General features: G+C 33.4%; 1 protein-coding gene across 3 annotated transcripts in view; it reads right to left on the minus strand.

Moving 5' to 3' along the window:
* RNF19A (ring finger protein 19A, RBR E3 ubiquitin protein ligase) overlaps positions 1 to 17,630 on the minus strand; it is a 45,074-nt gene that overhangs the window by 16,018 nt on the left and 11,426 nt on the right. For all 3 annotated transcript variants that reach the window (XM_001492262.5, XM_023648770.2, XM_005613230.4), the window contains exons 2-3: positions 10,944 to 11,711; positions 333 to 541 (exon numbers count right to left, since the gene is read on the minus strand). In XM_001492262.5, coding sequence (XP_001492312.3) covers positions 333 to 541; positions 10,944 to 11,539 — 805 coding nt within the window. In that variant the 5' untranslated portion in view covers positions 11,540 to 11,711. The remainder of the gene's footprint in view (positions 1 to 332; positions 542 to 10,943; positions 11,712 to 17,630) is intronic.

Here is a 17,630-nt window from a genome sequence, read left to right on the forward strand (position 1 = left end):
TTCAAAATTAATACTTTACTAAAATATTTGCTAAGTTGTACATAAAACATCTTTATAGACAACAGTTTTGGACCATCTTCAGTAGTCAGTTATATAAATCATCATGACACTTCCTTTTTCCTTTTTTTTTTTAAAGAAAATCTTTCCAATCTCAATACCACTTTCTTCCACAGGAAAGAATGAGTGCTTCTGGGACAGAAATACTAACATGTAAAACACTTTTGAAAACTGAAGGGTGAACAAGTGATAACAGGAACTAAATACTGTATTTTTATTAAAATAACTAGTGTTCTTTGTCAAATATTTTATTAGAAAAAGTTCGACATAAATACCTGCTGCTCCAGACTCTTGACTATAACTAATGGATGAAGAACGTATAGTCCTCAGACGTAAACTCTGGGCTCTCTCTTGTCGAGCAGCATCACAGGTCTGATTAGGGTGCCAAATCTGTTTACAGTGGTAGCAAAACTCTGTTCCACAGCCTTCTCGCCCACAAGTTAATTTTGGACAGCTAGCACATCCAAATGCTATCACAGCATATCTTGAAAGAACAAGAAAAACGACTTAAAATGTGATGTAAAACAAGAGATAATCACTAAGTAAAAAAATTATCCATCTTAAATGCTATTCCTGAAAGTTCTCTATTTATGCATGAGCAAAGAGCCATAAACTCTAACACTATCTTACCAATATAAAAATGGGGAAAAAATGAACGGTTCACAAATGAAGACATATAAATGGTTTAAAAATCTTTTAAGTTCAATTTTTAACTTTTAACTTTCAACTTTTAACTAGGATACCAAACTATATATATAGCTTAATCCCAATTTTATAAAAATGCTATTAAATCAGTATTGTATGCACATAGAAAAGACTAGAAAGAAACACACCAAAAGTCTTAACAGTAGTTTTTCTGGTATTAGAGTTTTAATTTTCTTCTTTATATATTCATACACTTCTGATTTTTATAATTACTTGTTACTTTCAAAATCAGAAAGATTTAAAAAATTATCCATCTAAAAATATAATGACTATATGGATCAATTATACCTGTCAGTTAATGGCAAACTCTGCCATTATAAACTGTGATTATCTTCTATTTATACATAAATTCTCATATTTTTGTTTCTAAGACGCATGGTAAAAGTAGTCTTTGGGGCCAATCTCCTACCACAAAGTACACAAACTTGAATTTTTCAATTAGGAAGTTTGTTTCTTTACTTCAGATAAAAGATTGAGAACAGCAGATTTGTGACTAGCCCTAATAACTTACTCTCTGAGTTAATATTTTTGGCACTTTAAAAATTTCCCCGTGAAAATAAATTCTGTGCACTCTTGGGCATTTATCCCAGAGAAAAGAAAACTTCTGTTCACACAAAAACCTGTACACAAATGTTTACAGCAGCTTATTTGCAATAGCCAAAAACTGGAAACAGTCCAGATGTCCTTCGACAAGTGAATGGTTAGACGAACTATGGTGGCATTATATACCACAGAATACTACTCAACAACAAAAAGGAACTATTGATACACTTAACAACTTGGATGACTCTCCGGGGAATTATGCTGAGTGAAAAAAGTCAATCTTGAAAAGTTACATGGTGTATGATTCCATTTAGATAACATTTTTGAAATAGAATTTTAGAAATGGAAAACAGATTAGTGGTTGCCAGGGGTTAGGGATGGGGTGGGGAGGGGACAGGGCAGGAGAGAGGTGGCTGTATTTATAAAAGAGGAACATAAGAGATCTTTGTTGTACAGTACCTTGACTGTGGTGGTGGATACATGAACCTACAAGTATAAAATAGTATATAACTAAAGACACACACACACACACACAAATAAGTGTAAGTAAAACTGGGGAAATTTGAATAAGATCAGTAGATTGTATTAACGCCAATATCCTGGTTGTGATATTGTTTTATAGCTTTGCAGAATGGTACCACTGGGGCAAAGTGTTTGAAGGACACACAGGATTTCTCTGAATTATTTCTTACAGCTACACACAAATCTACAATTATCTCAATAAAACTTTCAAACACAAAATGTCTAGAGCTTTTTGGTTCTCTTTGAAAGAGAAACAAACAAGTCTTACCTATGTATAGGAAATATCAAACATTTCCTTTTGCTTAGAAATTTAGGGGAGTTTTCAGGGCTCCTCTTGTTACTGGCTATTATTAAAATAAAATTTTAAATAATAATCATAACTGAGATTTTTATTAAACTTCAAGATAATCTATTAAATTATGCAAAATTTTAAGAGTCAGGAAGTTCCTCCATTTTTTGGCCCTGTTGCTCCCTTAGTATCTCACCCTTAAAACTTAAATTTCACATCTTAAATTCCCTTTTATTTCTGATAGACCAATTCTCCAATTATCATTGTCTATCATAAATATGTTCAAACATGATTGAATTAAAGGTAATTTAAATCAACACAGGGTAATTTAGCAAGGTTTCATTTCCCTGAGAGTTTATTCATTGCAGTCTCAATAAAAAGAAAAAAACTTTCAAAGATTCTACACTATATTTTCTATCAAGTTATAATCTAAAGCAGTCTTTAAAATAGTCAATGAAAAGGAAATTGCATTCTCTTCTAAACCTCTTCTCTATCCTACCTTTTCTTGAAAGAAGGAGGGAAAAGGAGGGACACAATGGGGAAACCTGTGTGCATGCAGGGGACAACACTAAAACCAACTATTTTTCAAATCAGTCACAATTTATAAAGGAAGAAGAAAAGTTTAGGCTACCTGGGCCAAATTCCACTTCCACCACTTATTAGCTGTATAGTTTTATGTAAGTTACATAATCTCCCTACAACTAAGTTTTCCCAAACATAAAATAGGGATCCTCTGAAGTTTGGTTTGGCCTCAGTTATTTAGCCACAATCAGCTTCAGCTTTGGCCTCCTTGATCTTTAGAAAGCCAAATAAGCATATGACAGCTTTAATGACATTGTGAGTACTCTGCACTTGTGCTTGATATGAACATGTGATCATACAAGTTACCATCATTTCTACATTAACATAACGTATGTCATATTAATATCTGAACATCCATTTTAAAATAAACATAGGTAGGCATTCCAGGCATAACTTAGAGTAAAAATCTTATTGCTTTATATGGTGAAATTTTACTGGACAACTAAACTATAAACATACACATTGTGTTGCAAGAATAAAATGCAATAATTATTAGTGTTGACTGTAAAAGTCAAATTTAGATACAAACTTAAGAACTTGCAAATAATTACATAGGGAAACAGATTTACTGATAATACGAACATTGAGAGTGTTTTAACTAGATAAATTTAGGAGGAATATATCCTTTATGAGCAAATAAATATTTATAAAAATATTAGGTAGATTAATAGAAATTAGGTTATATCATAATTCTAACCTTTGCAGAAGGTTGTTCAATACACTAGTATATCACTAAACAAAACTTTTAAGAACTGACAATTTTTAATTAACGATTTAGGCTATGAGTCTTTTAAGAGACAGTTCTAGTAGGGAATGCATAATATCTTGACAAGAAAAATTAAAAGCAGAATGTTAACTTTGCCATTTCAAAATTTCATGGCAGCGAAGTTCCAAAATCTGGCACAAAAGCCATAAAAATATGAAGGGGTATGGCAAGAAAACTGAGGATGCAAAAAACAGTTTCTTCTCAATAATCAAACTTCAAAACAGCTTCATAAACTGCTTTAAGATGAAAATTCTTTATAGTTTTAAGTCTAAAGACTTAAGCTTGTTGGAAATGATCCTTATAGACAGTGAATATCTATTATCTATTTAGAATTTTTAAAATACGCAGAATAATTATCAGGAGCAAATTAACAGCTGACATGTATAGTAATTATCATTCCTGCATTATGATGTCAAACATTTAATATGTGACTGTTAATTAAAACAATAATGTTTTAAAATGAAATTTACATTTATTTTTCTAACCCAGAAGTTCATCACACCATGATTGGTAATATTTGACTTTGGCCTTGGAGGAATATTGATTCAACATCTGGCCACTTGGCATTTGGTGAAAATGTAGGTTTTGATGCATCTCAAAAATTAGGATATAATAAAAAGAGTTGTGACATTTAAATAAGACAATGTGTGTGTGTGTGTGGAGAGAGAAAGAGGTGAGGGAAAGCAGGGAGAAAGGGAAAGAGAATTAGTTCATGGCACATCACATGTACTCAAATGTTAGAGATAAAGTACATGAAACTTGTTTTATGCTACTTCTCTGCGTTTTCTTAATGGAAAAGCTAAGATGTCCTATCCCAGAACTAAACGTTCAAGTCTATTCAATCTGTGCAAATTCCAAAGAAAAACAAGATTATCTTTAATAATACTAACCAAATATTTTCATGAATACATATTTTGATGACTGTAAAAGTTAGTTTGTCTAGTAGTTTTTTCTTATGCTAACAATGATTAAGTGTTTACTATGTAAGTGTTCTGTGTTCATACACATTCAGCCCTAATAATAACTGTTAAGCACATTCTATAACATATCAAGGAATTAAATGTACCTAGCATTCACATATTTTGAAAACGGAATGTTAGGCCTCTTGAAGGTGATTTTCATTGGGTGGGAGCCAAACTTATTTTCCATTGGAAAACAGTTCTCAAATTATAATGGAAGCAAATGGTAAACCTAAATACAAAATACTTGCTTGAAAGAAAAATTTCAGGAGTCTCTGGTGCATTAAGTGTTATTTGGAATAAAACCAGGCTTAGCAGAATGTCAGAGAGAGAACAATAATACTGGTTAACTAAACATCTCTGGCATATTCAGACCCAAACTTGGTTTGGAAGAACTCCATTTCCTTCTATGATCCATCATTTAACTTAAGTCCTACTTTCCATCTCTGTTCTTCAGCTGAAAGTCTCTAGCTACTTGAAATGCTTAAACATTCCTACTTAGCAGGAGTGGAAGAATAGGAAGAAAGTGAAGAAGATATAAAGGGACTGAAATAGGGCAGTCTTTCCAGGAATGTTTTCTGTTCACTGGGTTATTAACAGGTGATCCACACTAAGAAAGTATTCAATGCTCAAGTTAGAAAAATGCTAAGCAAAATTAGACTGCTTTTTTGTTTGTTTTTTTACTATAGGATTTGCTAAAAGAATTTTTAACATACCAACATTCAGTAGATAGCAAACACTACTTCTTGAATGATTTGACCACGACATCTATTTCCTGGAGATTTTCAGAGTACCAGAGTTCCACAAATTACCCTATCGGTAACACTGAGGAAACAGGGATAGTACATTCTGCCTTGAGCAAATTCCTTATGAAGAACAGTAAGAAGAGCAAACTATAGTTAACATGAAATGTAATCCTAAGAAAGACATAAAAATAAGAATTTTAATTAAAAGATGAGAAAAAAGAATGAAGAAAGATTATCCAGGAGTCCAAGAAAACTTTTTTCAAAAGCACAAAGTTTTAACACAACCTTTAAAGAACAAAGGAAATATAATCAGAAATATCAAAATTATTTGACTCAGTTAAGGGGAAAAGTCAAGTTCTATATCAAAACCAACAGGCTCATATTTCCACTTGCAAGAAGTAACTACCAGTTCAGTGGAAAAGGAGAGACTTACTTGATTAATATAATTGGGAGAAGATCTAGCAAAGTGAGGGTCATTTCCTGGTTCCCTCTTTCAGGATCTGTTTTCCTACAGAGGAAGCATTCTGATCTGCTTTCCACTACATGTTGCAGGAGAGGCCTACAGTTGTAGAGAACTGCCCAGACTATTTGGAGATGTCCGTCTAATTTAGGGGTGGAGTGTTAGCAAGCCCTTTTGGCTGCAATTTCTAAAGCTACATTCTTTAGTCGACTAATTAGTAAGAGAAAGCTGAAATATCTCCTGTGTCTTATATATCAACCTGGTTCTTAATGAGGGTGTGAGGGGAAGAACGTTATTTTTATTGATTCCCTAAAACTCTACTAAAAGTCTTAGTATCAATTAACAATGTTTGGTGTAGCAGTAGTATATACTGAATTATTTGGTGTTAAAATACACCTAAATTAATTTTATGGTTAGGAAGAATAAATTAAAAAGAGCAAATTCTTAACTAAAGGTATTCTTAGAATACTTTCAGGAATGTCTATTCTAACACATAGTAATATTTATCACTAGTTATAAATTACAACTTCCCCTGAAACATAGTTTATTCATTATGGCTCCTCATACACAAAACCTGCTGTTTTCGAAGTCACATGTACTGTTTCCTCCAGAGAAAATCAAAGTTGGATCTCTCCTTTATATAAAATTTCTAAAACATCAGCCTAAAAAGCATTTCCAGCATGTGAAAAGATGGCCAAGTTATGGCTAAAACTCTTCTTCGTAGGAGGGGAATGAGAGTCATATGGATATTAACTGGAATTCAAAAAATACATATTCTTTAGCCCCTAAGTCTACGGCCAGCCCCATTTTTTTAATCCATTATGAATAGTATCCTCCACCAGAATAAGTTATTATTTGGAGCCATTTAAATGTCAGCATATCAGCTTGAAGCTACACAAACCTGATTACAGTTGATCACATTACTTTAAAATGGTTTATTAACTGTTCCTAAGTTATATGAGTTATGTTAGCAGCACACAGTCAGATCAGTTCATTCAACAATACTTATTGAGCATGTGGTTGACCTACAGTTACAAAGAAAAAAAAATACTTTTTTTTGCCCTTGAGGGGCTCACAGACATTAAATCATCAATTATATTCTAATATAATAAATGTTCCTGTATATTCAAAGATTCCCAGCAAAGTCAGAAGTACTCACATGAGATGGCAGGGATAATGGGTACTTGTAAAAGGATGGTCTTAGCTAACTGAAACAAGTAATGACAGAACTAAAATGCCAACTTTTTGCTATCTGCCTAGACAATGTACAAACTAGGCCTCCGAGGCAGAAGGCAATCAGATATTTTTATCCAAGACACATTCTATGCTTCCCCTCCTACACATCCTTCACCTCAATTCTTCTCCCCAGCCAAGGCCAGATTCTTCTCTGAATCCGTGTAGACTGCCATATTCTAGAAGAGATCTGGCTAACTTTACCCTGGTTAAATCACAGCAAACAGGTTTGGCCTCCTAGGCCCCTTCTCAAGAAGAGTTTTTAGAAACGCTGTCCTTTAAACAAGTTTAATCTGCCCTGGCTCTCAGAAGAGTGGAAAGAATATTAGGTCAGAAATCCTAAGAGATCTCAAATAGAAACCAGGTCAGGTTTTCTTTCTACTCTAAGCTAAGGCAGTATTTCTCAAACTGTGTTAAATTACATGTTTAAGTAAAACTGATGTCAGACGCAAAGAACAGCCATATTGATAAATACCAAGTGCAAAAGTAAAAATTCATAATTTCACATCTAGCATTTCTGGAAAAAAGCCTTTCAAGTGTGTTGTACAATGAAAGGGGTTAAATACTATATACATGCCTAAGGTACCATACTGTTGGCTAAGCATTTCTATGAATAACTGCCAAGCAGATGTTTACCACATTCCTTATGCCAGATTTAAAAAATAAAGGGAGTTTAAATAAAACATGTCCCTCTATGGAGCCAAAGATTTTAATAAGTTCCAGAGGGCAGGGATTTTCATCTTTTGCTCATTATTAAATCTTCAGTACCTGGCACATAGGTGCATTAAATATTTGAATGACTGTTCTAAAAAAATAAAAACAAAACCAGAAATGGAGATGAGGAATGATAAGTAAGAGCTACTAAAAGCTTCCTGTGTGCTAGGAATTATGCAAGTAGCAACATCAAAGATCTATCTTAATCCTTATAACAATATGATAGGATAGAGATTAAAAATCAGGTCTGTACATGCTCATAGTAAGTAAAACTGTAACTTTTAATGAGGGCTTATGTAGTATTCTGTTTTCAAAGTATACACATAAGTTTTATGTTACTTGGTGATGTTTTCTACATAACACAACCATAAAACCTATAACATAATCAAGTATATAAAATATGCTCTTAACAATCTAGAGAGCCAGCATAAATCAAATATAAACGAGAATACATAAATAAGAGTAATCTCCATGACGTGTTTTCTTTGTCCTTTGTAGTAAGACTACTGACAACCACCAAAACCAAAAATTAATTTATAGCCAAATTAATCAAGACCAATTCTTTGTTAAACTTATAACAGTTGAGTGGTTGTTTTCAAAATAACAGAATCTATTAAAGTAGCTGTTTCTATTATTGTGTATTTTATACTTGAGTTAACATTTATCCTCCCCAAAATATTCAGAATACTAAGCCATTTTACTTTCTAACAATGAAGTTTCAATGAGAAGAAACTGTGCAGAAATATCCCAAAGTCTGAGTTTATGAAAAACCTTAAAATTTTACTGAGAAATTCCATATATATGAAAGGATTTATAAAGAACAATAAAACGAATACCCCTGTATCTACCATAAAATAAGAACAGGATCAGTAGGGTGACCATATAATTCACAACCTAAACTGGAACACTTGAGGAAAAAAAGGCGATGCTATTAAAAATTACACCAGTACAATAAGCATCAACTGGGACTATCCTGGGTGAGTCAGAATCTAAGGTTACCTTTTTTATCAGTGGCTTTAGAAGTTCCTTGATTGCTCCTCAAAATTCACATCCCTTCATCTTCCTCTCAAGAGGTAACCATGAAACTAAATGTTTATTCATTTTACTGTTAATGAACATTTGTTTTTTTCTTGTTTGTTTGCTGCTGTGAACAATCTTAAACATGTGTCCTAACTAGATGTCTCCTGGCACATAAGAGTTTCTCTAAGGTATTCAATCAGGAGTGGTTCTTCTAAGTTATAGGGTGATTGTGCATTAAATTTTAATAAATAATATGGCAGTAGGTAAGCTAATCATTCACCTGTATTTTCTTTTAGTTTAATTGTTTCCTTTTATTTATATAACTTACCTCTGTAACCTGCTTTGATTTTGTTTTGATGTGTTATGTGTGGTGACAATCTAATTTTTCCCCCCTCAAATATCTAATTTTCGCAATTCTATATGTTGAATAAGCTATATTTTCCCAGTTGGTTTGGCATGCTTCACCCCAAATCAAGTTCTTATATAAACTAGAATCTATGTCAGCCCCAAATATAGTGTTCCATTAGGTTGATAGTGTTGATATTGTCTACTATGATGACATGATCAATCCACTCAGCACAAGAGAATACTCCTATTTAGTGACTAGAAAGCTTGTGCCCCTGGATTTATTGCCTCAACCTCTCCTGGCCAGAAGTCCTGCCACTTAAACCTCTCTTTAATTTGTTCCATTATTTTCAGATTTTTTTCTTTTAAAACTATTAAACACTTAAAAGGAACTCGTGAAATATCTCTTACCCTAGGGTTCTGTGAAAGACAGTTAGAAAATCACACTCTTTCTCCAGATAAGAAGCAATACAGAGGCATATTCCTCACTAGATGAACTCTCTCTACAGGAGAATTTGCTATAATGACTTGCAAAAAGTTTTTTTTAACCTAAAAATTGCTATCCAACTTGAAATCTACTCTAATGAATGTGCACACCTGCAACAGTGAACATGTTGTACAGAGGTCCATGGGATCAAGAGTGCTACAATCAGATCCAAGCTGTTCTTCTGACAGGATACTGTCTCCTGCTCAAGTTATTTAAAGGCATTGTTCACTATCCCTATTTTCTTCCTATCTTTTTCTTAAGAATTTAGCCCTTCATGGGTACCAGTGTTTGCTTCTGCCATACACCTGCAAGCACAGCCAACCTTGGCCCAGTTTAGACAGTTATCTTTAACCTATTATTTTCTTATGTTATAGTTCAAGCTCCATGTAGTATAGGAGAGCATAGTTCAAATTTGATACTGAATAGTATCTCTGAGTCCTTCAAACAACTAAGGAATTCATAAAATGTTTAAAAATTAGGTAATATTTTTAATGCTTTATATTACACAGAAATCCTTGGTGGATAGTTAAGTGCCAGTGACACCTCGGAAAACTGGTTGAGATTTGCACAGGCTGGAAACATATTACTAACTTTTCTCATTTAAAATTATAGAATATAGGCTAGATGCAATCTAAAAATTTGCTACTAGACAGGCTGTTAAAAACAGATTTGATTTGGATGATGAGTCCTGAAATTGTCATGTGACAGACTCACATTCAAACCTTGTCTCTGATTGTATCCACATAAACTTGGACATTCTGGGTTTCCCAAACTCTTACTTATAGATAATTTCTGGTTTACTAATGGTATGCTAAATCACATCCAGTATTTATGGCTTTCGTTATTCTTGAAGAGCATATTGACTGTTTATTCCTGGTTGTGACAACCGTACATAGTAATTCTTTTTAAACAGGGGTTGCTGTTAACATGATAATCAAATATATATGCAAAATTATTTTAAGTGTTGGGAAAATGGTATTCGTAATTCAAAAAGTTGAGGCATGTGAAGTACTACGTAACCTCTAGATCTTGAGACTAGTAAATACTTGTTATCTATACCAGCATGACTACATCATACTGTGGCACAGATTAAGATACCCTTCAAAAAGAGTCATTTAAGTTTATACAAATGACCTCCGCACCAAAAACAAACAAGCAAAACCCCTGATCATTTCATCTGTTATACCAAAATAAAAATTCCCCAAATGTATGGGGAAAATCAATTTTGCCCACAACTAGATCCTGTACTCTACTATCTTATCCCTTTCTTCTGAAAATGCTCTTAAGTGAATATGTGATGCAGAGATAATATAAAAATGAGTAAAGTAAGATTCCTGCCTTTAACATCCACTATTGCACCTGACATGTGTTATGCACTCAATATATGTTTATCTATTGAATGAATCAATTAACTGGCATGTCAAGATTTTTCTTTTGAGTAATGGTCAGCAAACTATTATTTTATCCACAGAGAAAAAAAATTAACTCAAGAAAAATTAGACAAAATCTTCTTACCCACAGTCCGGAGCTGGACACCACCTACAATCAGGATCTGCAACGAGCCACCGTCTAAGCATAAATTCTTCATATTTTTCCATCAAAACATCATCACTTAATATCAAGCGAATATCATGGGGATTAAACCGTTCAGTACATTCTGGGCAACTGATATTAACTCTACTTTCAGAAATTTCTATCCTTAGATATTGTCGTAAGCAATCCACGCAAGATCTATGATGACAAGTCATTATCTCAGGAAATCTGTCTTTAGAATGCCGCAAAAGGCACAAAGGGCACTCTATAAAGTCTCCAATTTGTTTGCTGATGGAAGTTAATCCATTGTCAGAGGAGGTATTTGTGGAGAAAATGGAGTTCTTATCAGTACACATTTCAGAATGTATACTTTCAATACTCGCAATTCCATCCACCCCGCCATTTAGCTCCCTTGATTTACGTTTGTTATCCTTTTTCCTCCGAAACAGAGAGCCTATTGAAATTCTTCTTTTTTTCGGTGCCTTTTTGACTGAAGGCAAGCTCACAGATGAAGCAGAAGACTGAAGATCTCGATCTGAACCCATTTGCCGATGCAAACTCATGTCTAAAATGTTCATCAGAATTGAGTCAGGGTCTGTGTTTACACACAACCCTTCATTATATTTAGAGAGAAAACTTATTTCTTGTTGTTGCGTTCAGATTAAGTCATGATGTAAGAAAATCCTACTTGGTTCCTTCAGAGAATTCTTGAAAAAGTTCAGTTTACAGAAGACTGTTATCATAGATGTTCTGAAACAAAACAAAACACCAAGATCATTTAATTGTATTCTTAGTCTGCTTGTTTTTTCATAAATTTACAAACTCACTATGAAACATCAAACAAGTATGTTCTTTAATCATCAGGTTTTAATTTTTTTAAATAAGGCCAATTTATTGAGTAGACTACAAGAGAATATAAAATCAACACTGAAATAACAACAAGGACATTCTTTAATTCAACAAAAGATTCTAGATTTGAGCTGACTTTATCATTGTTAAAATATCATACAAAACTTTTGATCATTATCACTCAGACTTCAATGATTCCCCACTGCTTTTAGGAGTTTTTTTTAAAATTGACAATAAAAAGTACACGCATATACAAAGGGCTAAGTATAGCTTACACAATGTTGAAGAACAAAGTGTGTGTGGGGGAGGTTCTCTTACACTGCCAGATATAATGACTTATTGTAAAGTTACAGTAATTAAGAAGACAATGTGGTACATCACAAGGATGGATACAAAGACTAATCGAACCAAAAACAGTCCAGAAAAAAAGTCCCACATATATACGGATACTTGATTTATGTCAAAGGTGACACTGCTGAGCACTAAGAACAGCCTTTTCAAAACCAAAACAACATAGTACTGTTTTACTGGTTACCATCTGAGAAGAGAAAAGGTGCATACCCCAAGCAGATGGTTCATGGACCTAAATACAAAAAGTAAAATCATAAAGCTTCTAGGAGTCAATAGAAGAGAGTATTTCAATGAAAAGAACTCTTAAACAGAATATACAAAAGTACTTATCATAAAAGACTGATAAACTGGATTACAATAACATCAACAGATAGTATCAAGGGAGTGGAAGACATTTGCCACATATAACTAATAAAGGACCAGTATCCGGAGTATGGAAAGAACACTTACAAATCAATATGACACAGCAGACAATCCAATAGGAAAACGGGCAAAGGACTTAGGCATGTCAAAAAAGGATATGAAAAAGTGCTCAACATCATTTGTCATCAGGGAAATACACATTAAAGCCACACTGGGAGACCACTACACACCCAACAGAATGGTTAAAATTCAGACTGACATTTCCAACTGTCAGCAAAGATGTGGACTGCTGGTGGAAGTGTACAATGGCACAACTTCTTTGGAAAACTGTTTAAGAGTATCAAATTTGAACAGAGATATTCCATTACCCAATTATACTCCTAGAAATGAGTGTGAAAAAGAAAGGAATGCACACACACATCAAAAGATATACATAACAACATTCATAGCAGCATTAATTAGAATAAGCTAAAAAACTGGGCACAACCCACATTTCTATCAATAGTAGAATGGATAAATAAATTGTGGTATATTCACCCTCTAGGATACTGGAAAGCAATGAAAATGAGCACAATACTGCTATACACACAACAAGAAGGAATCTCACACAAAAGAATGTGTACCGTATAATTCCATTTAAATAAAGGTCAAAAACAAGCAGAACTAATCTATGATGTTAGAAGTCACGATTGTAGCTACCTTTCAGAGAGAGGCACAAAGGGAACTTTGATCGGCATAGTGGTTACAAAGGTATGTTCACTTTGTGATAAATCATTGACCTCCGAATTCACAATTAATGCATTTTTCTGATGACTGTTATACCACAATTAAAAGTCAAAAAAAAAAAAAAAAAGGCTTCCTGAGTTGATATCAACACATATCCCAGAGAAAGCCATATTGATTTCCCAACACAAAATCTAGAAAAACATTTCACTTAGGCAAACTTTATTCATGTCCATCAGTTTATACTTTCCCATTATTTGCAGCATTCTCCCTTCTGAAGAAAATATAGAGCATAATAGTAGGTTTTACCAAAATTTTCTGCAGATTTTCTTCTTCATGTTTTTATTTTCTCTTGTATCTCAAAATGCTTTCTGCACTCCAGTGTTCAATATATGTATCACAGAACAGAACTGTAAAGGGAATGTATCTTGAGGATCTTGTCCTAAGAATTTATCACTTAAAATATTAAACTAGTGGTACTTAATCAGTATCACCTGGGAATTTTTTTTCAAAAATGCACACTTTTTAGAAATTTGAGAGCCATATAGTTTATTATCCAAATGAGAACCTATAAGAGTGAGTGGAGGTGCTATTAATATTTGAACTAAGATAACAGGCACATACTGGAACATACGGTCATCCTACTTAGGAAGCCTTTCTAAAATATTGTGAAAATACACAAATATGCCTCAAAGGAAAATACACAAATTTGAATACTAAAAATTTAATATTTCTTTATGGTAAAAAATACTATAAACTAGAAACACATGTATAACAATGAAAAAATTTCCTGACCATACAAACAGCTTTTACACATTGATAAGAAAAAGATGTACAACCTAATGGCAAAATGAGCAAATATACAAGCAGTACGTTGGGAAAAAAAGAATTACAAAAATTAGGAAGACAGGAAACAGTGTTTGACAACACTCACAACTAAAGAAATGAAAATTCATACATTAGATAACATCTTTGTGCACGTTAAATTGAGTAAGATTGAACAGGGTTAGTGAGTGTGTACTGAAAGAAGCTTCTCACCTACTGTTCAGAGGAGTGCAAATCAGCACAATTTTTACTAACTAATTTAGCATTATCTATTAAACTTCAAGATGGAAATATTCTTTGATCAGCAATCCTACATGTAAAACTTATCCTTCAGATAATGTAAGGACACAAGTGTGCAAAGACATATTGTGCAAGGAAATTCACTGCAGCCTAGTTGATAGAAGCAAACAAAACAAAACAAGACCAAAAAAACCCCATACAAAATCTGGAAATAACTTAAGTGTCCAATAGGGGACTGGCAAAAATAAACGAACCAACCACAATTTATGTGTAATGAACTGGAAAGATCTCTCTATACAACGCCGAGTGAACAATAATAATTGCAAAATAGTACATACAGTACGAGCATATTTATGGAAAAAACATACCCACACAGGCTTACATAAACATACACAATTTCCGGGAAAATGTTAAAAAACCATTAACAATGGTTACTACCTTGGAGAGTACAATCTTTAGTATTCACTTTCTACCTTCTGCATAGTATTGTATCACAAACATCTATTACTTAGAGTTAAAAAAATAAACACCTAATTGAACCCCACAAACAACAACAAAAGACATATTCTGCCCCAGAGCTACCCAATCAAAATGAGGATGGGGTCCTGAGCTCATATATTTTGAAAATGTTTCTCAATAATTTAGTTGCACACTCTGGTTAAGAACCACCAACACTAGACACTTTGCTAAACATCCTCACTTAAAAACTAAAGTCTATAGGCTTGGCCTCCAAAACATGGCTCCTTGTTTTCCATAACTTCAGGTACTAAAAATAAAAGTTCCATTAAAAAAAACCCTCAGTTAATAGCCATTTTCAGCCTATAGGATTATAGTAAGGTACCCATTAACAATCTATGGTATAGAGATGATAAGAGAGACTTATAAAAAAATCCACATAAGTTAATGACTATCTTTCTTCAGAAATAACCTATGAATGCCAAGATGTGGAAGCAACCTAAGTGCCCATCGACAGATGATTGGATAAAGAAGATGTGGTGTATATATACAATGGGATACTACTCAGCTACAAAAAAAGATGAAATCATCCCATTTGCAACCACATGGATGAACCTTGAGGGCATAATGTTAAGCTAAATAAGCCAGACAGAGAAAGACAAACACCATATGATTTCACGTATATGTGGAATATAAACAAACTTAAGGACAAAGAGAATAAATTACTGGTTACCGGGGAAGGGACGTTGGAGGGTGGGCACAAGGGGTGAAGGGGCATACTGATATGGTGTATGACAAACCATAATGTATAACTGAAATCTCACTGTGTTATAAGCTATTATGACCACAATAAAAAAAAAAATCCATGAAAGTGGAAACATGCGACTGAAGAGTATTAGGAATGCCTCAATCAAGGGGATTTTGGCCTAATTTCAGAGTGGAAATCTAGCCCAGTATGTGCTAAACCCTGAGGTTATCACCATGAACAAGATAGACATGGCCTCTATCCGCAATGTCATATGTCTGAGGAAGAAACATATATCACAAAACTAATAATTATAAATCTATATACATTAAATTTCTGTTTGTTACTACATTGTTTGAACACAGCTGAGTCAATTTTCACCAAATTTAGAGGGAGTCTTTGAGCACATGAGGCCCAACAGCAGATTCAGAAGATGGAGTCATGATTTCATCCTACCATCCCAGAAGTATAGGCATATCCATCCCCTTTCTTCTCTTCTCAGTGATTTACAATTTACAAGTTTTAGCCATTTTTTCACTATTCTACCTTTGCAGATGGGAAACCAGACTCAGAATATTAAGTAAAGAACTAAACCTAATTATTTTACTGATATATGAAATCAAGATTATATGGGTTACCCATCACAAAGAGTTTTTAATCAAACTGTTTATTTGCATAAACATTTAGAAATTAGTAAACTAACCTGGATTTCTAAGACTACCCCAAACCACTAAAAAGAAGTATTACACAAATTCTGCCAATTTGAACAGATAACAAAATGTGTGAAATTAAAAAAAAATTCAGTGATACAGGAACTTCACTTATTTTTGGAAAAAGTTGATTCCATTCTCCAGTGAAAAATAAAAATCTAATATTTGCATCATTTAATATAGTACTCTTCTTTTTGAACTCAACTTTTTAAAGTACACTATCAACTGCATGAATCTCTAAGTATTATTATGCCATGTTCTGCCTCAGAAATGAACACAACATTAAGACAAAAATATTATTTGAGTTTTAAAACTAACAGTGGGGTTACTGCTTGGAAAAAGAAGGGAAAAATATGTTGTATATAATAATAACACTACACATTAGAATTGTAAAAGCGCTTTTTATCTGTGTCTTGATTTAAACCTCACTGCCCTAGGAAATGGATATTATCCTTATTGGATAGATGAGAAAACTGAAGTTCAGAGAGGGTAAATACTGCACGATTAGTAAATGATAGGGCTACGGGTCAAATTTAGGTCTTCTGGTATCTCAGCCTCAGTACCATCATCTGTCTGCAGTTGCTTTCATGAAATAACTTCTCTAGTCACTATCAGGATATCAAAAATTATTTCAGAAAATAAAACACAATTATATCTTGCACATCACCTAGGGCTGGTCTTAACTATCTCTCTACTCCATGCTTCACTGAAGCCATTCCCTCTGTCTGAAATGCCACTCCCTTTTCTCTCCTCCTAAGCAAATGGTACTCAACTTTTAAAATTCAGATAAAATTTCACTTTGTTCTTCTTTCCTGATTACCTTCAACTTTTTAATAAGGTTTTAAAGGTAGAACTTGAATATTTGTGATTTGTTTAATACAACCCAGAGCCAAGATGGTGTTATGAAGACAAACATCATCAACAAATACAAATGAATATTTCTTAAAATGACACAAAGTGATGATACCATTCCATAACCACAAGAAAATATCAGTCTTCTTATTTCATTGTCATACCTCCTAGGCATATACATGCTCTGTTTTTTAAAAAATCCAATTAGTTTATACTAGGTCTACAAAGACAAATATGAGGTCTACTGGATTAAATTCAGGATATATTATATATAAAAACCTAGATGTTTACATGGTATAATTATATATATAATTATATAATTCATACCATTTCAGAGCAAGAACAGATGATGAGAGGCAGTAAATGTACTTAATGACATAATTTGAAATATCCCCAACTCCCAATAATCCCCAATCTTGGAAGCCCTTTAAATTGATTTACTATCACAAGGATTTGTCAAACTATAATGCATTGATAACATGAAGAAAAGCAGTGAACGGAAAAAGACAACTGAGATTGGCCTCCATCATGTTATGGCTATTGGCTTAGTGGGAA

Source organism: Equus caballus, chromosome 9, assembly GCF_041296265.1.
Source record: "Equus caballus isolate H_3958 breed thoroughbred chromosome 9, TB-T2T, whole genome shotgun sequence".
Taxonomy (NCBI): Eukaryota; Metazoa; Chordata; class Mammalia; order Perissodactyla; family Equidae; genus Equus; species Equus caballus.